Raw genomic sequence first — 27,767 nt, 5'->3', positions numbered from 1 at the left:
GATTAACCCAGTCTGACTGTTTGCTCTATTGCAAGTTTGAAATTGGAATGGGCTGCAACGAGAGCGCATCCGAACAAATAATGCAAAAGTAAAAAGTGGAGTAGCGCGGTGCAGGTAGCGCGGCGGCGGCGAGACAGACAATTGCGTCAGGGACTTCTTGCTCCCAAAAGTTGGCTGCATAATGGGGCGCGCCGACTGTTCTGCCTCTCAATTTCTCTCGGCCTGCCTTGTTTTTGCCTTGTTCACATATAGACTCGGCGCTGATGAGCAGATCTGCACATTGGTACAACCAGGCCTTCTCTCTCTCTTTATTTCGCCAGCCCGCCTCGCTGCTGCGAAATTACATGACGAGCGAGAGTCCACTCTTGAGAGCAGATTGCTTCTCCAGTAGACAAACTTTTGCCAGCGAACGCTCCTTCCCACTCAGATTTGCAAGCGAGAATTGCAAATAAGAACGAGAGAGCGGACGCTTGTTTGGAAAACGAGAGGAAATCCACATGATATAAAACGAGGAAAACGCAGGGCTCTTTAGTCTAGGAAATAATATCACCAGGTTTTATCAATTTTAAAGTAAATATTTTTAAGTATTCTCAGATAATTGTAGTGTGTGCGTGTGTTTTTTCTGTTCAAATTAGTGTAGAATAGTGTTTTGTTTGTGTTGTAAAAAGTGTAAGGCAGTTTCAGGGGAAAATTTTTAAGTATGATTAATTAAGTTACTAATGTTTAGTTCTCATTATAATAATTGATATCTTCTGAATTTTCTGAGGAATATTATATTTTTTGCTAGCGAAGTGGGCGCTCGAGACGAATTTCATGAAGTGGTCTACGTTGAAGAAACTTTAATGAGGAGCTTATGCCATCTATAAACTATTATTAAGAACAAGCTTTTTTCAACATTTTCCCATAAGGGCCGTAAGGTCAAAAATGTAAATTTTGACGTCGAATGTAGACTGACATATTGATTTTATTTTACCTTCTTAATTGCGGTGGTATGAACGTGATTTGGTGAAATTTTTGTCAATTTTGGTTCGACCTATTTTGAGGGGAAAAAACTATTTTTAAATATTTAAAAAAGTTACATTTCAAAAATTCAGTCCTACCAATGTCCTTGGAACTGACGTGAGATCTACAAACCAATGCTTATGCAGAGAAAAATTACAATCAAAATTAATTGGACTGTTTATTGCAAAAGGCTCTCGTGAAGCCAATTTTTTTTTTTAATTTTCTTAAACTTAAATATTATGTTTACTAAAAAAACTTTACGACTACTTCAATCTATTTAACAAAAAGACTGGAATTTTCTAAACGCGTTTGGATGCTTCGCGACTTTCAGAAGCTTTAAGATCTTTGATAGGATAGTTCAATTTATTATTTAATTTGTTGGAATGAACATTTTAAAATTATAAACAATGCTAATAAATTTTGAATTTTAATCGAAATTAAAATTCAATCAGGCCAATTTTTAGTAGATTATCTTATAAAAATTAACGTAAAATGATTACAAATTATCATCAGAAATTATAATCAAATAGGCGGAACACAGTATCGTAGATAATGGTGTGGTCATTATTAAATAATTAGTTATTTTATTTCTCCTGATCCAATATGTACAAATAAGAAATAAGCCACTTCAATTATCAACTACATCTCGATGAAATTTTACATTTACCAAATTTGCACACTTTTTTTATAGAATAATTTTGTGATAAATTAAAAAAATCTCAGCGTCCAAAGAGTTTTAACACACAAAAATGGAATTTTGAAAAAAAATGCGGAAAGTACGCAATAAAGTGACAGCCGGCATGAGACGCGCGTGTTTTTCATTTCGTCGGATGTTTTCGCCCGCGTAATGTATGATTACTGCGCTGGCATTTCGAAGGACGAAGAGGCAGCACAAGGGGTTGCTGGGGTGCATGCATTGCCGGTGCTCGCACGCCGAGAAATTACCTCAATTGCAAAGTGTCAGGCGGCTCTTTTGCCGACTCAAACTCTCGTCGACTCTGCTATATAAACAGCCCACTGGCAATTTTAACTCGGCGCCGCCGCCGCTTCAATTTGCATGAATATTACATAAATTTATCTTCTCTCATTTCGCCATTAAGTTCGGCCACGGCTTTTCCCTCTCTGCATAAAAATTGCGCCTCCAACCACCGTCTCTGCGCTGCGCATGTAAAACTTGCAGATTTGGAATTTAAACTGCTCGTTTGCATCGCCGCCAGCCTCTTATATTCGCCTCCGCACGGCGATAATTCAGCCGCGGTTAAACTATTTCGCCCGTTCTCCGTCTTAATGCCCGATTTATTACATTGTTGCTGCTGCTATGGGTCCCCGGATGCACAGGACCGGACCAGAGATAAGCCTCTTATGTTTCCGCAAGATCCTTGTTATGCACTTCTTATAAGCATGTCTTCGGCCGAGATGAATTCATTCAATGATTTGCGTTTCAAGTATTTTTTTAATTCGCTCAAATTCTAGATCATTTTACATTTTTTTTAAGTTCCGTTGAAAAATTGGTCTACATTCAAATTTGAGAACCAATTTTGGGATTTTTTTCAATAAGAAAGGCTTAAAATAAAAATTTAAAAATTTCAGGGAAGGAATCAAGTACTTTTAGAAATTTTTGTGAAAAAATTCGATTGCGTAATTAACAGGGGAAACTAAAAACATATTTTACACACTTGCCGAATGGCAACAATAAAAAAAAGGAAAAATATCAAAAAAAAATTGAAGTTTTTTTCAGTAGCCATAATTTTTGACAAATTAATTCTTATTTGAAAAATTACAGACAAAATTGGATCTTTCTATACCAATATTGAATATCCACTAAAAGAAACTTTTCAATCCCTTTAAACTAGATAAGGCTGAAACTGTTTAAAAATGCTTTTGTCTTCGATTGTATTATTTAGAATAATCATTAAAATTAATGACACTATATTATTAAACAAAAATGGTATGTACCAAGTGTATAAAGTTATATAAAAAAAATAAGAAGCCGAAAGAATGTGTGAAGATTAGCCTCGTTTGTTCTCACTCCGGACAAAATAATATATAAAAAATGAATAACTGTAATAAAAATCGTACATTAAAAATGACAACTTTTTTTCCTACCTTTTTATTTTAGAAAAAAGGGATGTTGTCCGGGCGTCCATGTTGATGAGACATACACTGCACACTGGATTGGCTGGAGGCCTGTCAATAAATGATCAAAATTAATCATCATGTGAATAATTCATTAGCATGTATTGTATAATTACCGAACACCCTTTCTGCAAAAATATCCACATTTCTTGCGTCACTATCAATATTTCACATAAATCTACTTCCAGTTTCCAGTCCATCTAATTGTATGAAAACAACTCAAGTCTCAACACTCAACTCACTGATGCAGGCAGGCGACAGGCAAAAAGATGTGTTTGGAATGTGGCGAATGCACAGAGAAAAGAGAAACCATCAAAAACAAACAAAACATGCCAATGCGATGAGTCCAAGTTCCAAGGTCAACTTTAGGAATGCAATGTAATGTGAGAAAGACGAGAAAAGCCGTGCGAAAAGTTGGCGTGGGTCGGGAGGGGGAGGGGAAAGGCGAGCAGAGAAGAGAAGAGACAATTTTTGAATTCAGCCAGGATTCAGGCGAGAGGCGAGTCAGCAGAGTTAGGTACACGCAAAACAAGAAACAAGTCTACCTAATTACTCGGTTTTCATGTCGATCAATATCAAGCCTTTCTTCGTAAGTGCGAATGTTCACAATTCACATAATTACATCAGGGATCTGCGATCGCGCTGTTTTGCTGTGGGTGTTTCTCTTCAAATCTGACTCTCGGAAAGCTTTTTCAAGCTTTTTCACGTACGAATGCAATTCTGGTCCCGTCACAATTTTGACCCCTTTGCATAAGAATAACATTAGATGATGGGGGGGGGGGGGGGGAATAAAGAGTTGCAGGGGCCAGAAGTGCACTTTTATCAGACATAAATTTATCATTTTGCTTTTGTTGCCAGTTTGTCGCTCCTGTTGGAAAATTAAGTAATTATTAGAATAAGGAATTTTTTTTGTAATTCATAGTTCTAAAACTATTAGTGACAATTTATGTATCAATTTTGCAAATTTTCATAAAACATTTTTTTCATTTTCTTGAAATGCATTTAGAAAATTTATTTGTCCTAAATAAATTCCCCTGAATTTTATTATATTTGCTGACGTAATTCTTCTTCTTAATGCAAAATGACATTAGACTGTTGTGCTTAACGATTTTATGTAAGTCATTTTTTGTGCTTCCCCTACCATTTTAAAGGACTCTCCTGGTTGCTATAGTAAAATAAATTCCTAACAACAATATGAGTAATTTTAAGCATTTATGTATTACAAAACAAATGGTAATTTTAACCACCATAATTGTATTGTTGCAAAGACGATTTGATAGGGAGTTCTTGATATTTTTGAATTGGTTAACATTTTATCCATTTTATTTTAGGATCAAGAAAATAAAGCAAAGGAAACGAACCTGGACCTGGTTGGCGGTTTTGTTCTGGAGCCGATTGGACCAAATCGCAAAATGGGCAAACTTGCTAATTGTAAGTCGGAGTCGGAACCACACTGTGTCTCGAAAAACATCATGAAAGTGCAGAATCTGGCGAGAATACACAGAATTGAGGTATATTAACTAAATGTTTTTAATAATTTTTTTAACTCAAATTTAAATTCATTTCTTTTTCAAGAGTCACCATCCGATGGAGAATGAAAAGAAGCTTCTCGTTCTTGATCTTGACCTGACTCTAATTAGTGGAAGTCACAAGGAACGACCCTTCCTGCATCAGTTTCTGACCCACACATACCAGCACTACAACCTCGTACTTTGGTCCGACTCGATGATGTATCGGATTCGAAGAATCCTCAAAAAGCTGAAGATGCACCGCCACGAAGATTACAAGTATTATTTGATTCATTGATTCATAAATGAATTATATTTTTTTCTCTCTCTTGTCAGATTCAGCTTCTACATGTGCTGCAATTCCGTGGTGTATGTTCAGAAGGGCAGGCGGGAGAAAAAATGCAAGCCACTTGAGTTGATTTGGCGCCAATTCCCTGCATGGGGACCTCACAACAGCATCATCATCGATGACATGGCAAGAAACTTCTTGATGAATCCGCAGAGCGGACTGGAAATCGAAAAGTTCAGGGGCGGCGAGGACGACACGTTGCCTCAGCTTGCAAAGTACCTCGAGAAGATTGCCGGCATGGACAACTTCAGCACCCTGAACCACAATGAATGGCAAAATGTTTAAAAGCTAAACATACCGAAACCCGATTTGGTTCCAATCAGTGATGAGACAATTGTACAAATTAAACATGTTTAATATTTTCAGTTCATTACGTGGTATGTATAGAACATAATTACATAATTATCATATGATTTCCTGATATGAATATTGTGGAAACTATAATCTTCATCGAGCAAAAAGAAGGGAATGATAAAACCTATATTTTTACAATAAAATTTCCAAATGGATAAATCTGACTTGAATAACCGATTTGTTTGAGGAAGTTGACAATCAAGGAGATGATCATGGAAATGAAGAAGTCTGGCTTGTCCTTGTAGTAAAAATTGTTTTTATTCTAAATAAATGGCTCTTACCAGTTTCGGTCACAGTCTGCGACCCTATTTCATGAGCAAGAAAAATACAAAAAATCGGCTTAATTGAAAATACACCACATTTTAGCATAAAAATTTAAATCTTTAAATTAATTTAACCAAGCCATTTCGCATAAATAAATAAATTTTACAATGAGGACAAGCCTGACTTCTTCATTTCCATGAATAGCTTATGCTGTTACTTTCTGGTTTAATTAATTTATTCTTTCCACAACAAAATCATTTTTTTTCTAATTTTAATAAAAAAAAATAAGTAACGATAATGAATGTCCACTAATATAAAAAGGTAACATTTTTTTCTAAATTACAAATCAGAATTCAAAGAAATCCAAGGAAATTAAAATGGTTTGATGAATTCCTGCTTGCTGCTTTTCCTTCTTTCGTAAATTTATGGTAAACAACAAAATATTTTTGATTTTTTTCATTATTATTATTTTTTGACGGACAATATGCAAACAAAATAAGCTTTTTTTGGTCCATGAGGGCCAGTGCAAAATTTTGGGTTAGCGGCTCGGAAGTAAATTTGCACTGCTCGGCGCCTCTATGGTGTCCCATGAGTGGAATCGCACGCCGATGGTGGGTGTATTTGCTTGCGTACGCGCGTGCCGTCTGCCGTGGGAGGTGGCGTTGCGTGTGTTGCAATGTTCCATAGTGTTCGCTACGTATTTGCCTGCGAATGCGGCATTGTGCCAACATCAAGGCACACCGACTAATTAGCACGAAACGCGCGCACGCCGCACCCAAGGGGAGCTTCTTGTGCCGCGCTGCAAAGGAAACGCCATTTTTCACGCGCCCTGTGCTCATGACAAAAAGCTACTTTATTTTATACTATTTGATAATAAAGAGAAATGAAAATTTATCTGACAAATTAAAATGTCTCTCAGGGGTCTAAAATTTTATAAAATTTATAAAAATTTATAATTTTAATACTAAATAAATAAGTATAATACGATGGAAGCATTAAATAATTATATTAGCGAGAATTTTTTATTATTGCTGTGCATTTTTTTTTTTAATTTTAATATGATCTAGAATTATCTATAAAATACCGACAAAAGTGAAAAGAGAGGAGGATTTAATTCCCATGATCTATTGTCAACTTAATTAAAAATTAATTAACAATTTAAAAAGTGAATTTAATGACTTCCAAAATGTTGGGCAAATACGCATTTTTTCTGTGGTCCTTTTTGAAATATTTGGCATCAATTAAAATTTAGGCTATAATAAATGTTTTTTATTTATATTAAAATCGAATTCGAAAATTTCCATAAAATACAGAAATATTTTATAGTTTGTCAATCTAGCCATGTTAGGAGCAAAAGTGACATTCACTATATATACACTGAGAAGGCACATTATTGTTGACTTTAGTACAATTAAAAGTGCACTCAACAACATCAGCCGTTTTGTGGCACTTTACGACCGCACGTGCTTTTTTATTTTCTTCCAAGCTGTAAAAATATCAGGCACTCGTCAAGAGGCCAGAAAACGTGAGCCATCTACTTAAATTACTTTTTTCTGGATCAGTCCTCCTGTTCACACTAACATATTATGTGGACGAAGGTTATTTCATGTTGATTGTATTTTACTAATACATGAAAAAAGGAAATATTTACTGGACACAAATTTACACAACCGATGCAACTGGACCTTAATAATTAATAAATACATGAGAGTTAAAAAGTAAACACAGAAGTGTAAAATTAGTCAAAGATGTGTCAATATAAATTAGTCAAGAAAGGTCAATGTTGTTAAATTAATATAAATTTTCTTGCAATTTTAGCTGCTGTAAAAAAACTTGCCTCTTGTACAGGCATAAATTAAAGGTCTGAAAATTCACCGGCAAAGCAAATTTTAATGCCCAATCTTGCAAGCTGGGAAATTTTTCACTCCAATAAAAATTATATTGCTGGCGCTGCGCCGCTCCTTTGCTGAAAATCTTAGCAGCCAATTTTGAGCGTGGCCTCCTTCCTCTTTTATTTTATTTTTTGTTGAAGGCCAAAAGAAATTTTATTGTCTCTGGCAGAAGAAAAGATGCTGTGTCGTTTTTTTCTTCTTCTCCAAGTGCGGTCTTTGGGGAGCGGCAGGAAAGAAGAGCGCCGGCTACTGTGCCGGAATTCATTTCCTTCTCCGCGCCGCTTTTTCACGTTGCTGCTGGGAGGAAAATTAAATTTTAACTTTTTAACTAGAAAAGAACGCGGCACAATTCTTGCCAGAATCGCGTCCCCTACTGCGCTATTTTGACCAATTCACAACAACAGTTTTACGTGCGCCGCGTGTGACCTGCATCCGGAAAACTTTCTTCTCTGCATGTGTATTAATTAAATTAGCGCCGGCATAATTATTTTTGGGCCCAATTTCACCGCGTGAAATTTTGGCGAAACGCAATTTTGCTGCTGCACCCGCCTTTTAATTAACTCGCTCGCCGTCTTAACTGAGGCAGAAAAATTCGGAACGATTCGGAAATTACAGAGTTGGAGCAATTACGGCCACTCCCGCGCTAAACCCGCGCCAATTAGGGCCTTGTGTTAATTAATTTGCCACCAACCTGATCCCAGCCACACATTTTGGGAGCAAAAATCTACTCTCTTCCAACTATATTATAAATTTTGGCACTTTTTACTTTCAAGGAAAAGTGAATTGAATTTTATTAACGAAAATGGCAAGTCAAATAAGTTTGGTGCCAAAGCGATTTTGGTTAACTCGCTCGAGTGTCCCTCAATAACTTTTGCGATTGTTTGCGATAAAATGGCTTGAGGCGTGGAAATAATTGGCGCTCGATGGCGTCTCATTTTGTCGAGAGCTCTAAACTTCTCTCGGTGCATGACGGATCGTTAATAATCAAATTAAATTCTATTAGAGGAGCTCGTGCCTTCTTAAAGTTTGACGTAAATAAGTAGTACAAAAGCCACCGTTGGTTGTAAAAGTGGATGCTCTCGTCGCAAATTGCTCAAGTCTTTGCAGCAGTTGTGTTGGTGCAACTCGCACAGAGTTTTACTTCGGAGCCCTAATTGCCATCAAGCGCACTTTGATCAATTTTTAACTAAGCGCAGTGCATTTAAGAAGCCGAGTCATCCGATCAAATAATTGCGGCTGCACTGAAAACTTGCTTTTTGCAGCTTTGATTTGAGGAAAATGCTTGAATTGTGTCAAGAAGCTATTTTTTCTCAAAGGAAAAAAGCTAAGTAAGATAAGATTTTTATCCAATTAGTCCAGTGAAGTATTTTTATCTTTTTAAAAGTGAACTGGAAAAGTTTTGTTGAATATTTTTACTGGGAAATGAATAAATTATAATGGGAAATCATAGCATAACTAGAGCATAAAAATGTCAATCAGAATTAATTGATTTATTTGGCATTAATACATAGCATAGTTTCTGGTGGTTTTATAAAGATGCTCAAAACTTTTGAATATTTAAAAAGAATAAAACCTGAAGGAAAAATACACTCGTGGATTTAATCAAAAAATTTATCATAATGATGGTAGCCCTTAAAATTATTGCTATTAAAAATGTTGAAAAGCTCTGAAATAAATCTGCAATTAATTTTGTTCTAGACCTTTTTGTTTATGCCGAATTGCGTATAGAACAAAAGGGCCATAATATCAGATATCTCTGTGCGCCTGTTAAAGCCGTAAGGTGATCCTGCACAGTGAAAGTGAGATCTATCGGAACTCGCTCTCGGAGGAAATAATGCTGCCGAGTCTCTTTTAGCGACACGAGTGTGACTGAGATTCCCGTCAGTTGTTTATGTAATACTCCCGGGACCAATACAAAAAAGGGATCACGAGTTTATTGCTCCTGCCCGTCCGCCAAACAAACGCAATTTCGCAGCAGCAACGGATCCGGGTGCGTGCGATGCAATAATTTGCTCAGACAAAAGCGAGTGCAAAAAGCAGCCCGGCCTTTTTATCGTTTGAAAGCCTCTTGCTTTGACACCGTGCGGAGACGTGACAGAAATAACATTTTCCAACGCCCTGCCGTCAGAAATTAAATTCGATGAAACCGAGCCAGTGGCCGACGAGGGACGTGAAATGTCCTGCCGGATTCGGTGCCTGTTATTTTGGCATTTTTTTTTACCCACACAGCAAAAGCGACCTTTCATTGGAGCTCTCGCGGGGATGGACATTTTACCAAAGTGGAAAGCGATATAAATAAACATTCCGCTCTGAAGTAGAATTTAATTAAAAAATTTGATCTGCAAACGAATTTAACAAAAAAAAAAATAATAATAATATACATATTATTTGTTTGACGAAGTCGACACTCGAGGAGATGATCATGGAAATGAAGATAATCAGGCTTGTCCTCATTGTAAAAAATTGTTTTTGAATTTTTTCGAGTCTTCTTTGCTCTATTAATAATTGGCGTAGGTGGAAATGTCAAGAGGGTTGCATACTTCTTAAATTGCTAGTCGATTTTTAAAGACTCGTTTAAATCATCTTTTGAAAAAATTTACATCAAAACTATTCAAAAGTTGTTGGGTAACAGAATTTGCAAGTAGCAAAACCCGCTTAGTATATAAATAAGGTCGTGTCTGGGATAAAGTTCAGCAGGGCATGACAAAATTACGTCAACACAGCACTTTTGTCGCGCGCCCGCTCAACATTATATAACAATCCCGAAATTGTGCAAAGGCGCACATCCGTTTTGGGCGAGAACTGGTCCTGCAGCAGCACACGGGCCAAACACATCCCAGGGCGGCGGCGTTTGTCTTTGAACAAGTAGCTTCATTAACGACTTGCACACAAGTTCATTTGGACGCGCGCAGCATTGTTTGTTTGCGCACCATACATATTAGAGAGAACGTACACCGTATTAAGTTTATTAAGGCACACACTTCCAGTAAATTATACACAGCAGGCAATTTTGGCAAATTTTGCGTCACCAAGTAAACATTTCATTTATACAAGAGGAGCGAATATCGAGATTTTTTTTCATTTCGCTCAATCGCAAGAAGCGAGCTTTTATTTTTTACCAAAGTATGAAAGGAAAACAGCAGCGGCGGCGCCTTTTGAGGAAAGAGAAGAACAGGGTGGAAAAATTCGCGGATGAGAATGAAATTGAAGAGCGAAAAAGGTTCTTTGAAGTTTGCGCAGAAAGGGTGCAAAGGATGCGAGATAGGTTTTTAGTGCTGCCGCCGCCCTTCAGAGAAATTACATTAGGATGTGCTCAACTCTCTCCAGCAGCCCGGCTGGCAATCATCCGACTCCATTTTGATGCCTCCTTTATTTGATCTTTCCTTATTTTAAATAATTACTCAACTTTTGGCTCAAAAGCTTATGGCGGAACCCTGGATTTCACTGCTTTTATCCAGGGATGATTTGTGCTGCGGGGTGAGTGCAAAATTGAAACAATACAAAAACTGTGTTTTACAAGAGCTTTATTGAAAAAGAAATTTCATGACTCGAAATTTTGACATGTCCTGTAAGTGGTACTCGGGTCAAATCATGGCATTTATATTTTCCATTTAACAGTTATATCCACTTTGAAATGCAGTTTTTTTTCATTATTATTTTTCTGATTGCATACATGAAGATTTCCAAGGAAGAATGAGTTTTGGGAGGCCAGAAAATTTGGATCTGCCTTGGAAAATAAAAAATACCAATATTTTAAAGTGGATATTGACAATTTAGGCGATAGGAAAATTTGGATGACGGGAACAGGTTCTTTTTTATCCCTTCAAATATCTTAATCCAATTGAAGTTTTTCATAAGCACATTCAACAATTGATAGAAACATTTTTTACGATATTTTTAATTTTCATACCTTTTGACATCATATTTGTGGTGCTTCATTATCAAGAACATTTTAATTTCAACGCTTTCAGGGGGTGTTTCCAAGTTGATCGCTTCTGCAGGTCACGAAAAACAATATTTGATTATCTATCTTAAAACTAGGCCACATAAAAGGAATGTTTATTTTTATTGATTTCAAATAAAATCCTTTGTCTCAATATAGTTGTTTAACAAAGTTATTTCACATTTTATAATTGACTGAAAGTTGTTAAAAGCAATATATATATAATTTTTTTTTAAACATGATATTATAACCTTTGCGCATGATACACGCCGCGAAAATAACTCGTACTAGATTTCAATTTTTGGTACGGTGAGATAAATTGCAGAACACAAAATAAAATTTGACAGACGATGAGTTTCCCGAGGGACGATAAGCAGCTTTTCGATGAAACACACAGCACCTTTTCGCGATGTCAAAGTTTCAAAGTTGCTTATTTTTTTCTGGATGACTTACTTCTTCTCATGTAAAATATCCATTTTTACACTTTTAAATGTAGTACAATTGGCGAGACTAGGAGAAAGTTTGATGAATAATAATCGATGAGAATGATAAAAGTGGTATAGAAACACTAATAATTGTTATTCGCATTTTTACAATCACTTGTCACTAGAAACGAAAACAAATACACATTTAATGACGAAACAACAGCCCGCGCTGGCTTTTTGTATATTATATTTTCATATATGGAAATCACATTTATTTACACACGCACTCCCTCGTACACGGGGTTACTAGACTTTTTACAAACATTTTCTGCTTTTCGCCTCGGAATAAAAATAAAATAAAAAGATCTGCACTCGTCGTCGCTACAATCAGACATGAGATTCAAGACACACACATTCACATTAAATTTTTGCCGCTCGCGCACTCTCGTTAGTTTTTCGCCAGACTCAGCAGCTTTTTTCCAGCACACCCGCTCTTCCGCACCAGCTCACGCATCCACTCGTCGTCTCGTCGCATTTCCACTTTTAAGTCTTTTGTCTGCGGTGCAGGACGCCGTGTTACCGCGGAACAGCCACCAGAGATGAGGCGATCGTCACCGCCGAAATCACCAGCAGCGACAGCAACAGTGACGCCGAGCTCGCCGCGTTCGATGCTGCAACAGAGCAAAAAAGTGGCAAATTGAGTTTCGCTCGAAACGAAATTTCTGATGTGCTTTTGAGAATGATGGACGCAAGAAAAGTAATAGTTTTTCCCTAGTACCATTTTTTGTCTTCTCTCAGCTGGATTCAAACATAAAATTAGTTTTAAACTTATTCTTTAGCTATTAAATTCAAGATATGATTAGATTTTATAATACGATTATAATTGTATTATTAAATAATGTATTATCATTATTATTAATTTATTTAAAAAAACTTGGTTAGAATTTACAATTTTATTTTATTATTCATGTTTATATCTATATTAATAAATAATAAAATTGAATTAAGAAGAGACCAGGAAAGGATCAGGAAGAGATAAGATTTTTTTAGTACAAAGTATAAGTTTGTGATTGTGAATTTTATGAAATAATTAATGAAGTAAATTACGAGAAGGTTAATTAAAAATTGTTAACGTTTAAAATAAAACTAGTTTTAGGTATTTTATTTAAATATAAATTAATAATTGTAATTGTGAAATTAATTTTTTTTTATCGTTTTAAGAATTTAAATGTAATATCATGATTATTAAATTTGTGCAGGTTTGTTTAATAAAAAATGTATTCAGATATTTTTATAAATACAAAGTTAACAAGTGGTATGTATAAATGAACCAAGTTTGAATTAAAATTCAAACTTTATTACTCAATATTAAATACAATTAAATTAGGACAAGATCAGGAAGAGATCAGCAAGGGATCGGGAAAGGATCGTTTTATTTTTATTAATTACTGTTAAATCAACCACAAACGAGTATAAAATGTTTTGTTTGGTTAGTCTTTAATATAAAAGAAGACGTTTAAATTGCAAAAAGGGTTAAATACTAAATTACACAAGGCAAACAAAAGTCAAGTAAGAACTCAGCAGGAGGTTTGCGCAAACCGTGGTGCAAAGTGGCGGCCGCCACGAAAAGGCAATTTGGCCCTCTCGTTCAAGCACGCTTTTGAGAAAAGGTGCATAATTTCAATAATAAGCGCGTACACGCACGTCGGTGGCCTAATGTGCTCCTCAACTCCCTGATACTGCGCCGCTCGAAAAAGAGGCGAGCGATAATAACAAGGCGGCGAAAGGAATCAATAGTCATTATCATCGAGATGTAAGGAAACACGTTAAGGATGGTTCTCCTCGGTCGCTGCTTTGGCCAAATAAAGCGAATAACTTAACTGCTGAGATGGCGTTGGGAGGAAGTTTGAGCAATCGACAAGTTTAACATGTAATATCTCCTTCAGCGGTCGCCAATCAATGAATGTGCCAGCCATTAAGATAATAACACCCATTACATCAAGTCTTATTGGAATCACTTAAATTCTCAAATAAAAGTAAAGAATAAGAGCATTTTTAAAAAACAAAAAATTCATTAAATGTGCAGCAGCAAAGATGGGAATAAAAATACAAATTTATAATTATATTATGGTTTTTCTCTTCTTTATTACAGACATATTAAAAAAAGTTAAAATTAGCATGATTAATTCATTGTGTTATCTAATAATTATTGCGTATTTTAAAAATAAATCATTTGCTTAAATAAATAATAAATTATGCTGTAATTAAATTATCTTCTTTATTTTAAACAGCTGTCTTTAATTAATTATTTTTTATTAATTTTTTTCCAAGTATTAAAGGGTGTCGTTTAAATGTAGTTTGTTATGAACTTTTATTCCTTTTTTCCATCAATATCATTTTCATATCAGCATGTTTTTTTTTCAAAGTCATGCTCAAATAATCTCCAGTATAACTGTGAATTGTTGAACCCACTCGCAATTGACTTGTTGAAATATATTTTCCAGAAATCACACAAGAATTTAAATCTCTCCTTTTCGGTTATCGCGCCGAGAACACCCCCCGAACGAGGAAGCCATTATAACGCTCCAGTTTGCAGACGTGTTCTCTCGCTGCAGAAATCCCCCAAATTGCAGATTACGCGTGTTTGTTGACTTTGCCTCGCGAGGGATTATTTCGCATTTTGCGATGAGAAATGTTTTGCACGGAGCAATAATAACAATATAACACGAGGGCCGCCGTTTGCAAGAGCAGAATTAAAATCGGCATTTCGCAGCAAACTCTCGAGCGTTTATTATTGTTGCCGCTGCGTTGCCGCCGAAGATTCATTACCATCAGCAGCACAAGATTTCTCATCAGCATATTCAAGCCCTCTCCCTCTTTTAGGCAACGCACATACGCACATTCCCCCGTACGAAACCACAGTCTAAAATGCGGTTGCTTGCTTGTTAATGAAAGCAACGGCGGCCGTTTCAATTTCGTTGCAGTTTCGGTGCTAATTGCGAGACGCTTCTCGCTGAATTTTGATTTTGCATTAGATATGAAACGCCGGGGCCTCGCTTTACGACTGGCGCACTGCGGACACTAAAATTTAATTTGCAATTCACCTAGTGTGTGCAATTAATTGGGCCCCCTAGTTATTTGCAACACTTCTGTGGCAGTATCAAAACTACTGGAAATTAAATCCGAGGTGAAACATGAAAATTGAAAAGGATGTAGTGAGGTTATTTAAGTAATACTAATATGTGAATATAATATGAATTTCATGGCATTCGTTTGTAGCAAATTGTTCGAAAAGGAGAATTAAAAATTTTAGGGAGGGTTCAATCAAAATACACACTGACCAAATATGCCTTACACCAACTTTTTTTGTAGTAGAATTTCACGATCGTGAGAAATGTATTTTTGAGTCAGGTTTTCCTCATCAGATTTTTCCAAGTCGTTTATTGTACTGAAAAAAAAAAACAATATCCTGCTCTACATGTTTTGGAATCCATAAATAATATTGTTTATCTAAAATAATGAGGAACTGGAAAACACATCGAGGAACTCTTCTAAATTTAATCTGTATTGCTTTGAACAAATGATAATGAAAAAAAAAATCAATTAAATTATATACTAATATTCTAATATTTTCTGATAGAAGACTGGAAATATAAAAAAGTAACCATGATGGTATATTTACATTTGTTTTTAAGCGTTTTATCAATTTCACAGCGGAACAAGGGAAATTGAAACAGAATTGTCTGCGTACGACAAAAAGCAACCCTCGGGCTGTTTTGGTTTGCGTTGAGTGTCAAGAATTTTTTGCACCGCTGTAGAGCCAGGACCAGGACAACAATAAGAAAGGGATCGTGCTGACATTTTAATATAATAAACGGGGCGGTTGGCTGCTCGGTCGGTCGCTTCTAATAGATTGCGCGTAAAAAAGTATTTGCATGGCATCAATCATGCGGCGAATAATATAAATGGCCGGGCGGCGGCAAAAAGCGGCGAGATGATGCGGCGGCGGCGGAGGCAGGCGAGGCGCTCCGATATTAATAATTGCCGCCGTCTCAGCGCGTCTGGCGCTGCGTTTGACAGGGGTGCTTCCTCCATCCACCCTTGAAAAACGATGACGGTCTCGAGAAAAAGCGAGCCCGGGGAGCGCATCTGACGGACAAGCGGAGCCACAGCTGCCGGCCAAGGCGTCCCTATTTGACAGGCTAATTCCCACTTCCAACAACCGCAGGGTTGAGGAGTGTATCTAAATAATTTATCAGTTCTTATTGTCCACGGAGTTCGGATGTTTTAGTTTATATCAATATCAATTAATTTCTTGAGTTACCTGTTTAAATCTTTTGAAAGTTAAATAAAAAAAAAATTCAACAAATGTAAAGGAAAATAAAAGTTGTACTCAAATCTATGGTTGAAAATAATTAACAAATATGCGTACTTTTGCTAACTATTGACTTAAGATCACTTGAGATGATGCGTTTTTCATTGAAAAGAAGCTCAAATATGCATTTTTGTTTAATTTTTAATTTTTAACAATATTCCAATACAGTTTTTTTATTGTCTATGTGAAAAAAATTCTTTAGGAAGGTGATATTGATCTAATTATTAATTTATTTTACATCAATTTTTTATTTAAAAATGATTAAAATTAATTTTTATTTATTATTTTTCGTAATTGGATTTTTTAATGCATTTTTTGGTGATGAAAAGACGAGAAAATCCGGTCACAGTCAGTGGTGGAAAAACGTTGCCTTCTCTAGAGACCATAACATGTATTGCTTCCATCCGCTATCTGAAATTTTAACTCGACTCAAGGGTGTTCTAAAGGCGAATTCTCCCGGCTGAATTGAGGTCGCGGCGCTGGCAAATATTATTATCATCACACGACCCATACGTTGCATTCATTCATCAGATAGGGCGTGTGTTATCAGGGCCTGCGGAGAGCGATAAATAAATCTGATTTCTTGCTTGCAGCAGCAGCAGTGCAGCATTCGGAACAAAACAACGCGATATCTCTCTGAAATATTCCCGTTTCTTGTACATATGCATTCGCTTTTGTCTGCTGCTGCTGCACGAGAGATTCTAATTTATTTCAACGTACGTTTTGCAGCTATAAATTCGCCTGGATGCATTTATACGTGCTTTATTTAGTATACGTTCGCGCAAATGAGAATCCATACATAAAGCATTAAAGAGACCATCCTTTAAACTGCCACTCGGTGTAAATTGCACGGTAAATTTTGCACGTGATAAAAGGTGCGTTTCAAAATTCAAAGTGATGCAATCCGCAACTCGGAAGATAAAAAAGTAAAAAAAAAAAGCACAAAAACATTCAGTTTGCGAAACAGCAACTGCCGTAAAAACAAAACTTTCTGCAGGCCGCGCAGAATTTAGATTAATGTTTATCCGGAGCATCAAAAATTTCGCACTTTCACCGCGTCTATTAAAATGATAATGACAGCGCCAAAAATTTATTCATGGGCAGTCTCTGCAAAAAGCCTCCCGCAAACTCAGGAATATTTTGTTTGCCCCGGGGAGAATATTTTTGGGGTGGATTATTTTGAAATTCAGATGTGGCACGTTCCAGCCAAGAGGCAACAAAGGTTTTGCACAAATAGAAGTCCCTGTGATTCCTGCTGGCCAGTTATTTTGCGATCCGAGTGGACAAACCGGGAAACACGTTCCGGCACTGCTCGAAAACTCTTTTACACCGTGGACGAGAGCTGAACAAACATTGACCGGCGGCGGCGAGTGTATGTAGTGGAGCAAGAGCACTCCATCGCAATATTAGTCCCGTGGCCCATCAACGCTTAGCCGCGATGGTCGGTCGGTCAGCGATCCCCTGGGAACACCGCCACTCCGAAACACTTTAAAATCAATCTCGAGAACGCGGCCGCAAGTCGTCATGACTATTTGCTCAGGCCCCAACCCCCTGCTCGGCGATAATTAAAAAAGAGAAGAACGTGTTTCCCTCGTTTTCATCAAGAATGTGGTAAGGTTAAAGGGAGAGAGAAAGAGAAATAATATGGTGCACTATGATTGCGAAAAAAAAAACATACAGAACTATAAAATGAAAGGAACTAAGATGAAAAGATCCTATTTTTTAAATTATTTATAACAAAAATGAGAAATACATCTCAATACTTATTTCGTGAGATTAATTAATGTTTCTTGTCCACTTTTTCTTTATTAAACTTATTTTTATAGTAGAATTTGACGATCAAGGGTTGAGTTAATGTGATTCGAATTTACTGTCGCCTTTTCCTTGATGGGTTTTGCGAGTTGTTCATTGTTTCAGATGTTAAAAAAAATAATACTGCTCTACATGTTTCGGCTGCGGGCTGCAGCCACAATTCATGAGCTGTGAAATTATTTTGACAAAAATTATTTTACATTTTAAAAATATATTATGTGATTTTAGTTTTTAATTCATTTCTATGAAATGGAAAAAATGATATTTTTTGTTAATTATTTTATGGAATAAACTGCACACTGCACGCCATAAAAAGTAGGCCAGGCAGACAACAATTCTGGCTGACGAGTGCAGAGCGGAAATGTACAGGCATATCCAACGACGAATGTGTACACTGTCTGCAGCATTTATACTTTGCCGTCATTTTCATCTCTCTCTCTCTCTTTAGCGAGAGCGACTCACTGTGAAGAGATAATGCGACTTCTCGAAATGACGAGCAGCACTCTCGGATTTCCATTTTTCCGCTGCCGTTCTTTTCACATCCGGCTGCAGTCGAGGCCGAGACGAAAGGCGGCAGTATTTACCAATAATGGATCTAAACAATGTAGCGCAGCAGCCCAAGGAGGAGACGTAAATGCTGACGGCGGGAGTCGCGTAATAAATTTTAGCGAATTCTGCATTTTATCAGATCGGGCCGAGAGAGAAATTCCGCCCACGGGCGAAGCAGAGCGAATAATAATCCGCCCTCTCTCCGCTTCCGTAGGCTTTGTCTCGCTCCAGACCTCGAAATCAAGTCCTAGCCGGATGTTTCATATTGAACAAGTAGCGTTAGAGGCTAAGAAAGGGAAGGAGGCAAATTTTCCAGAGTATATTGCAGAGACATTGTTTCTTCAATTAGTTCTTCAGTTAAAAATGCAGATAAAACAAATTAAAAATAAACTTCAAGTGGAGGTTAATCATAAGTCAATAATGAAGAAGACCAATAATTAATTATTATTCTCACGAAATGAGTATTTAAATATGTTCCTCATTTTCTAAACATTATTTAGAAACACAAAAATAGAACTTTAAAAGAAAATATATTATGAAAGTTAAAATTTTGTCAATAAAAGTATTTAGAAAATACTCTAAAAGATGACATAATATTATAGAAATATAAAATAATATTAAAAAAATTTAATTATAAATATGTAATTTTTCAGTATTAAATTTTATTTTCATGCTTCCCAAAATTATTAGAAATAAATTTACATTAATATATTTCAAAACATTAGTTGCAAATTAAGTTTTATTATTACTTTTTTTTTATTAAAAAAACTGAAGATTTTGACTGGTAAAATTTTTTTGAAAATTTTTAAACCCTTTTTCATTATGTGTTCATTTTCCCTTATTACAAAAACGGTTCCTGTCTATTTTTTTTCTTTTTGACACGGAGAGTGGTGGGAACATTTTTATAGGAAAACCTTTCACGGCACCCATTAGGGTTTGCGCACTCTTTCTCTCACTCTCCTGTTGAGCCGATTTTCAACGAGAAGAGATGATTTATTTATTACACGTCACGTGCGCTTAAGAGCGAAGAGCGCCGCCCCGCACCTAATTACCTCACTTTTCCATTTTGAATATTAAAAAATGAGGCGGCGGCGGCGAGCAGGCAGGCAGCTGTGTTTACGTGCCCGATGCACGATAAAATATTATCTCTGGCTGCTGGGGGTGATGAATAACCTTTGGTGAATGCCGCGCGCGCTGTCTTGCAATATTTACAACCCACCGCGGAAAAGAATCGATAATTTATGCATGCAGCGAGCGCTTCCCCGGCCGTTCTCTGCCTCGCTGCACTCACCTGTTTTTTTCCTTTTTCCCAAGAAAAGCAAAAGCCGGCCAGGCGGACCGGCAGTCTCATCGTTCTAAAAGGTTTTCCGGCCGAACGCTGATTGGACTTGCTCCTTCTTTTCAGCCAGACTAACAGCTTTTAACTAAGACGCCGCTTTATTGATTGGCCGGCATAATGATATCGACAGACTGTCCATTTGAGTTCTTGACAAGTCCTGATTAACGCCAAAAATTCTATGGGGGAAATAATGTCATCAATTTTATGCTAAAAAATATCACGTTGTTATAAAATAATTCTTTTTTAGCAATGAACGCTAGAGAATGAAACTAATATTTAAGATATAATTTACTAAGGTCATCATTTTTTAGTTATTTATAAGTTTTATAACTATCTTGATATTTTTAATCAACCGAAACAATTTGCGAGAGAAATTGTTATGCTTAAAAAACTTAAAATAATTTTGTAAAGAAATGAATAAAAATTAATTGAACATGTATCGAAAAATTATCTCTTTTAATATAAATCAACATATAATAATTGAAGTAGTATTTTCCCTGACCGATTTTTAAATTAATTTATAGTTATTGTGACACAATAATGAATATTTCAAATTTTTCCTATTTATTTACTCTAGCAATGATAATTCCATAAGCGAACAAATAATTCAGACAATTTTAATTTCAAAAATCAATGACATAGAAAAGTGCAAACCTCGTGTTCAACTAAAAAACCGGTTCCATTTCTAACTGACTCACGCACACGTTTAATTTTAATCGAGGGCCGATCGTGATTTTTTTCACCAAAATCGCAGCCGCCGTCATAAAGTCCTAATCAAATTAATTGCAATGGCCCGCAGCGCGATTGTTTTACACGGATTTGTTATTTTTTTTCCACATACACACATAAGCACGCACCAATCACGGCGGCCCGGCGGCGGCGGCGGCAGAAAAAAGCGGCGCAGGAAAAGAGGTTGATAAATTGCTGTAAAACCAGGCGGTGTAAAAAGGGTTCGAACAAAGTACGGGAGGCGGTGGCGTAAAAAATTGAGAGTGTATCGATTGTGTGTCACAGTCATGAATCAAATGTAAAAAGCGGCATTGATTGTGCCCGTCGCTTGATTGGCTGAATATTTTACCCTCTGCATCTCTCTCTCTGTGCTTTTTATTGCAGCTCCAACGTTGACTGAGCACACACCATTTTTATTTTATTTAAATGCCCGCCTGCTGATAATGCCGCATTATTTGGTGCATTGCAAACAAACTGTCTGCCCGTAGAGCCGCCCTCTGTTCTCTGCTCTCGATTTTGCAATATCGGATCTCGGGGCGCACTCGGATACACGGGTGGAAAAATACAATGTAAAAAATGCGACATCAATCAATATGAATGCTGCAACCGAGCTGAACGGTGCAGATAATACCAGAGAAGTGTCCGTTTCTCTAAAACTTGCACTCATTTCATAAATAAAAAGCTAAATATTGTTGATTTTGTTAAATTTAAAAGAGATCTCTTGATTAACAATAATAGAAGACAAGTGAAAAATATAAGAAATATAGTAATTATGACTGCAATCCCAATATCATCTAATTTGGTGTGCTATGATTATCATTTTTTTTGTTCAGATTATTTCATAATTCATGAACTTTATTTATATTGATGGCTACAATAAGGCAAAACATGACGATATACCTTGTCAATAATTATAATAATAGTGATTAACACAAATAATTTATAAAATTACTAAGTATATATATTTTTTTTTTCAAATGCGATAGAACATTTTGCTATAAAAACATTTAATAATGTTTACACTTAATATTAATGTAAATAAATAAAATAAAATAGGCAAAATAATGTCAATGGTTAAAAATCTCGAATAAGTTTAAAAATAAAAATATAAATAATAATAAAAAAATGTGTGTGTTTTTTTTTTTAAAGTTAACATATTTTTATAGATTACTTTCTGTTATTCTAAAAGTTTTTTCAAAATTAACGTCAACAAAATTCAAACTTTTGTTCTAGATATTGAATGATTTAAATATGCATGGATTTCACGGCTGCTGAGTGTGATCGTAATTCGTTCGGAACTTAATGCATTACACGGTTCGCTTTAACGTTGGACGCGCATGTGAAAAGTCAGAGCGGAGAATTATTATTGAAACAAGCGAGTGCGACGTGAGTGCGTTTGTGCGCGCGAAATTGTCTTCGGGCGAGCAATTAAAGCCACCGGTGCAACGATGGATAATTTATTTGCGCGAGCTAATGCAGAATTGATGTCGAAACGGGTCCGCAACCATTAAGCTCTTGGCAAATAAATAGATATGAGCGGCGGCGGCCACGCTTGATTTGCCGAAAGCGCATTGGCTGACCATTCGCTGAACGTCACTCGCAATTTGATTATCATTATTTAAGCCGTTTCGCCATTAATTTTAATGCACGGCCCGCTCGCCACCGCATTAGTAGTAAAACTCGCGCAGGTCGTTGACAGCGTCGCGGTTTTGTGTGGGTATGCAACCGGCACGGCGCACTTGCTGCACACGTTGCATAATCGAATCCAGGCAGGCTGTGTTGGTTTCGCAAAACCGAGGCAAACTAACGAAACGTGCGACTTCCCTCCGGGGGCTGCGCAAAATTGGCTTTGAAATTCTCATCAGAACACGCTAGTTTTGCTAAATCTAAAAGCATTTCTTGTGAAATATTTTCTTCTAATTATTTGCAAATGTAGAGAAAATGTCATTAGCTGATAAGCGCTGGAAGCTATTTGCTTAAATTTTTAATATTTCCTTTGGATTTACCTTGCTCACAGTGCCTCGCAGCTAATCGTTTTTTTTTTTACTTATAAAATTGAGCTACCGCGCACGTCTCTGTCAACGATGATGTGGTTCAGCGTAATTTTCAATCACTTCAGCCGTCAGATGCATCAGAACCAGCACTGCTGTGGCGTGAAATTGCATATTCTCTGTAATGGATTCACTCGAGCTCTCTGCACTTAACTACTGCAAAATCGGTTTAATTTCACTGATTGCATTGCGTAATGTAATTTCAATTAATTATAGAATGGTTTGACCTACCTATGTATCTTGGCTCAAAGAGATTATTATAAGAAGATGAACTAAAATGAAATCACGAATTTCCGAAAATTATCTTGTAATTTTTAGCAATATTAAACTGTATATTTATCGGGAATTTGTTTAATTTGCAGATCCAATTAAAAAAAGGAAAACGTAATAATTATCAACATTTTGACTGTGATAAAATTGTAAATTATTATCATCATTCCACGTTCTTTGTAACATTTTAAATCGTATGAATTATGATTGACTGATAAAATAAATTAATTCAAATAAAAATAATAATCCCACAAACAAAATATAACTAAATTAGATCTAAATATACAAACGGCAGAGATTCAATAGTCGGATGGCCAGATATTTGCAAGAGGGTGAGAAAAAAACGGGTTATATGACATTGCAAAGGGAACGAAAAATCGCCCGATTCAAGCAAAATCAACCCCTACTAACTAAGAAAGGATGTGAGAGAGGTTTTGAATATTGCATCTCTGCTGTCGGAGGAACAAAAAAAGGTAGGTTTGAATCTGACCTTCGACTCTCTCGGCCCGCGACTTACTTGGCGGGGCGGTGCCTCTGCTCTCCATCACCGCTTCGCGTGGCTTCTCGCCCTCGACGCTCTCCTCGTTGCTGCGCCAGTAGACCGAGGCGATCGTGGCCAGGCACTTGAGCTTCATGTCACTCTTGCGAAAATGACGCGGCTTCACCTTAAACTCGAGACCCAGAGTCGAAGTTTCCAGGTCGTCCGAGTCGACGTGATAGTACGGCCCGCGCAGGAAATTCGAATCAGCCTGGAAATTTAAAAATTGACTCATATAACGTTGAAAAAAGCCTTTATGGGAATTTGGTGAAAAAAGATATTAAAGTAGCCAAAACGTTACCTTAAACCGGTAGAGTTAAAATTAAATAATGCAATAACAGCTTAAGTATTATTTCAAAATGTACAAGAAAATTTTAATTTGAATTATCATGAAATTATTTTATTGGAGAAGGAAAGTTCATTTTGTAACAAATAATAATAATTTTTTATTTACTATTTCATTTCCACATTTTCTGATCCTTTATGGAGTTTTCATTTAAATTGAGTTAATGTGAATTAAGAAAGAACTAACAATGTCAAACATAATTCAGGGGATACCTCCATTGTGATCTGTAGTGAATCCCTACAACTACTTATTATTTTAAAATTCCGTTTTTTACCTAATTGAGTACTTTCAACTTAAAAGTCAAATTAAAAACAATTTTTTTATTGAAATTATATAAAAAATTATTTTAAAAAGAATAAATAACATAAAAATTATTTATAAAAATTAGAATAAGTACTAGAATAATAAAATTTTAATAGAAACAAAATAGATATTATGATACATAATATTAGATTTTAATTTTTTTTAACAAATTTTTCTTTTCATGTAATTTTTAAAGATGGGGCAGAAAACAGGGAATGCTTGCTTGGGTGGGTGACAAAAACAATGGCACTCGACGGGAAGCACCGCATCAGCAAAAATAATCAGCATTTTGCGGCGTTCAATAATTTATTGAAAATAAGAAGTGCGGAACGAAACAAGCGCCCTTGCGAGCTTTTGTTATTGAGGGCCTGCGCTGCGAGTCGAGCGGCGCGCGTGTGTTAATTAATTAATTAAGGGACGGTGGGTCGGCTCTCGGGCACGTACCAGCTCGCTGTTGATGAACCACTGCAGTGTGGCCGCCGGTTTGGAGCGGGCCGACGTGCAATTAACTCGCACCATATCGCCAATTTGGTAGCGCGGCCGACCGCCGGAGATGCGCGGCCCGTCTTTCGGCATCGCTGCGAACAAGCAAATTACACACAACAGATTAGACAAATTCCACCTTGTGCAGCTGCATGCTCGGCACGAACGCCCAAATCTCTGATGACTTGTTGCCGCGGCCGACCTGCAATGGTCTCGCCCCAAAGGAGCAGAAACACACTTGGCCGGCAACAAGCCCGCAGAGCTCAGACTTTCAGAGCAATTTGATCTGAAAATTTATTCAAAATCTGGCCTATTCAATAAGGTTAGAACTTAATGAGAATTTTTAAGCACTTTATGCAATTTTTCAGTGGGGAATTTTAATTATATTTCCAATTTTTTTATGCAAAATAATACTTAAAAATATAGCTAGCTTAATATTTACTTGTTATTTTATTCAGTTTTAGTCCTTGAAATGAATCTTCACTTAAACTCTCATTTACAGCTGATTTAAAGTTGGAATTTAAGGGTTCTTAAAATAAGATAATTAATAAAAACTTGGTTATTTTTCAACTGAAAAAAGAAATAACTAAATTTTAATATCATTGTTTGTATTTATTCAAAATTCATCTTGCCTATTGAGATAATAGTTTGTTCAGTTATTTAATTATGCAGTTTTATTTATAATTTAAATTTTTAATAATAACACAAATTTGAAAATAAGAGGATTTTCCTATTAAAAATTGAATTTAAAGATTCATCAGCAGCTAGTAAAGAAATTAAACCTTTACCACAAGGAACATCAATCAAACCATAACTACAGGATGATTTCTGTTTGAATTTCTCTCGATGATTAGCATCGAAATCGATGCTGAATTGTTTGCTTGGCGCCCATTTCCAACTTTGAAAACATTGGCATTTGATCAACAATGATGAATTACGGCGAGAAACATACATAGCATGATGATCACCGCCGTGGACGTCTCTCTCTCCCATACTCTGGTGATGCAACGCGATTACTGGTGCATTTGCATATGTTTGGCCAGCAGCGGTGGCGGCGGATCATACTTTGCGATCGTGTGTTGATGATGTTTGCCGCGTTGTCCATAATTTATGGGCAAACACGGCGGCGCCAGGGAGAAGTGCAGCCCGCTGACAATGCGGTCCAAACAAAGCTCAGCGAAACATCAATTACTGACGCCGCTTGCTCATCCCACAGGAGAAAAAAAACCGGTCGCATTGCTTTCCCATCGCGAGTCGAGATTTAATTATGATGTTGGCGTTTGTCCTGAATATGCAAAACTCGACCTCTGCACAGCACCCGCCCATTGAGAATTTAGTTTTGAAATAATGAGATGCTCAGCTCAGCGGCGGCTGATCGTGACATATCAACATAATAACATGCTTGAATGACGTGTTCGCAGACTAAAATAAAATGTGAATTTTAAGCAAAAGAAGATTTAAATTTGTATAAATACATATATTATTTAAATGTATGTTTTGTTTAATATCCTAAAATCATCAGCAAAAATTCTGATTTTTTTCATAAAGTTTGGTTGAGTAACAACTTCAATATTATATTATTTTTGTTTGAAGATATTGACACTAAAGGAGATTATCATGGAAATGAAGAGATCGGGCTTTTCCTAGTTGCAAAAATGGTTTTTATTCAAGCCGTCTTTTTTAATAAAAACAATTTTTTTGCAACAAGGAAAAGCCCAATCTCTTCATTTTCAATATAAAATGTTAAAAATTTAAATATTAAAAATATGTTTCAACATTCACTAAATATAAAAAGCAAGACTCATTCATTATTAGGTCAAAAGATGTCATGCTAATTTGACATTAGCCAAGCATATTTAATGGAAAAATGGAGGCCATGCTCATGTTTTATTATTTTAAAACAAAAAATGTATCTTCTATGAAAGATATTTCATATTTTTTTTATATCACCCGTCTTAAAGTTTTTGAGATTTTTTAAGTATATGATAAATTTTTAGCTTTTAAATTTAATTTTGAATTCGTAGATTTTGAAAATATCAGTGAATCGCCGGATAGAAAACTTCAGCAAGTCACATTGGAATAAAAAGGAAGAAAATGTTCTTGTTCCCAGATAAGGCGTCAAGAGAAGGAAAGAAGTTCCAGAGAACGTTTTGACGCTCGACGCGATAACGCCGGCGAGTTGGGCGCACGGAGCGACTACACGGAAAGATAATTTCTTCTCCTTGAATTGAAACACTTTGCGATTAGGCGGAGAAAGAAAACGAGAGAAAGGTGCTTTCTGTCCTCGCTGGCCGTACACACACTCACAGAGCTATACGTCTTCATTGTGAATACCCTGCAGTGTGATGGATTATATTTCTTCGTCGGTCTTACTTTGCCAGCGAAAGCAGCTTTGCCTCCCCAGCATTAGCTGCTGCTGCTAACTAAACAAAGATATATTATCGCGCGCGCCGCTGCTAAATTATTATTTCAAAACAGTGACGAAGTGCTCTCGCTGCTACTTTGCCGAAGCGAAACTCGGCCCAGATTTTTCGCCAGATTTATCAAATTACGCTGTGAAAAATTACACCGTGCGCCGCTCGACGGGTGCAAGATAAGGAAATTAGATACACACAAGCTGCCTGCCAGCATCTCCATGTTGTCGTTGTCACTCTCATATTCAAATAAATAATAGGTGCAAGTAAACACACAATAATATATAAAAATTAAATGGCAACTATATATATGTATAAGATAATAATTTTTTGTGTACTCTTAATTTAATAAATGTATTCATTAATTTTACGCTTACAAGTTATTTTAATTAATATATTATTTTTTATAAGAATTTTTATTTTTATTTTTAATCTTCTTTTTCATTCAAAACTGTTAAAATTTAATTATAAACGGATTTAGAAATTGAAATGTAATTATTAATTACATCAAGAGTCACGCTGTAACTGATGAAAAGAATACGTCAATCAACTAATCTGGACAAGGAGTGACGGTGGGCATAATTATTTAGATTTGATTTTTTAATCATAGAATAATAATTCAAATAAACGACGTGATTTATCTTCCATTTAAAATAATTATAATCTAACCCCAACCTGAAAATTC

General features: G+C 36.2%; 4 protein-coding genes across 7 annotated transcripts in view; 2 read left to right on the top strand and 2 right to left on the bottom strand.

Moving 5' to 3' along the window:
* LOC132202774 (focal adhesion kinase 1) overlaps positions 1–3,304 on the bottom strand; it is a 100,536-nt gene extending 97,232 nt beyond the window's left edge. Inside the window, exons 1-2 of the mRNA XM_059629946.1 lie at positions 3,255–3,304; positions 3,109–3,189 (exon numbers count right to left, since the gene is read on the bottom strand). The gene's annotated coding sequence lies outside the window, so the exon portion shown is untranslated. The remainder of the gene's footprint in view (positions 1–3,108; positions 3,190–3,254) is intronic.
* LOC132202613 (uncharacterized) overlaps positions 1–27,767 on the top strand; it is a 310,158-nt gene that overhangs the window by 11,384 nt on the left and 271,007 nt on the right. The gene's annotated exons all lie outside the window — the stretch shown is intronic.
* LOC132202452 (ubiquitin-like domain-containing CTD phosphatase 1) lies at positions 3,600–5,718 on the top strand. Of its 3 annotated transcripts, none has more exons than XM_059629377.1 (4): positions 3,600–3,727; positions 4,470–4,649; positions 4,714–4,925; positions 4,983–5,714. In XM_059629377.1, the coding sequence occupies exons 1-4, from the start codon at positions 3,701–3,703 to the stop codon at positions 5,278–5,280; spliced, it is 717 nt and encodes a 238-aa protein (XP_059485360.1). In that variant the 5' UTR covers positions 3,600–3,700; the 3' UTR covers positions 5,281–5,714. The 3 variants fall into 3 exon arrangements, with proteins under 3 accessions (XP_059485360.1, XP_059485361.1, XP_059485359.1); XM_059629378.1 differs by having other exon boundaries at positions 3,605–3,655; positions 4,983–5,715; XM_059629376.1 differs by having other exon boundaries at positions 3,664–3,790; positions 4,983–5,718.
* Positions 11,018–27,767, bottom strand: part of LOC132202247 (cell adhesion molecule 2-like) — a 145,776-nt gene continuing 129,026 nt past the window's right edge. The window contains exons 4-6 of one of the 2 annotated variants that reach the window (XM_059629043.1): positions 24,630–24,763; positions 23,489–23,747; positions 11,018–12,544 (exon numbers count right to left, since the gene is read on the bottom strand). In XM_059629043.1, the coding sequence (XP_059485026.1) occupies positions 12,450–12,544; positions 23,489–23,747; positions 24,630–24,763 (488 nt within the window). In that variant the 3' untranslated portion in view covers positions 11,018–12,449. The remainder of the gene's footprint in view (positions 12,545–23,488; positions 23,748–24,629; positions 24,764–27,767) is intronic. The other variant, XM_059629044.1, reaches the window with a different exon arrangement.

The sequence above is a fragment of the Neocloeon triangulifer genome, unplaced genomic scaffold (genome assembly GCF_031216515.1).
Source record: "Neocloeon triangulifer isolate White Clay Creek 2 clone unplaced genomic scaffold, ASM3121651v1 ptg000015l, whole genome shotgun sequence".
Taxonomy (NCBI): domain Eukaryota; kingdom Metazoa; phylum Arthropoda; class Insecta; order Ephemeroptera; family Baetidae; genus Neocloeon; species Neocloeon triangulifer.
This window is presented reverse-complemented; position numbering and strand designations above follow the sequence as displayed.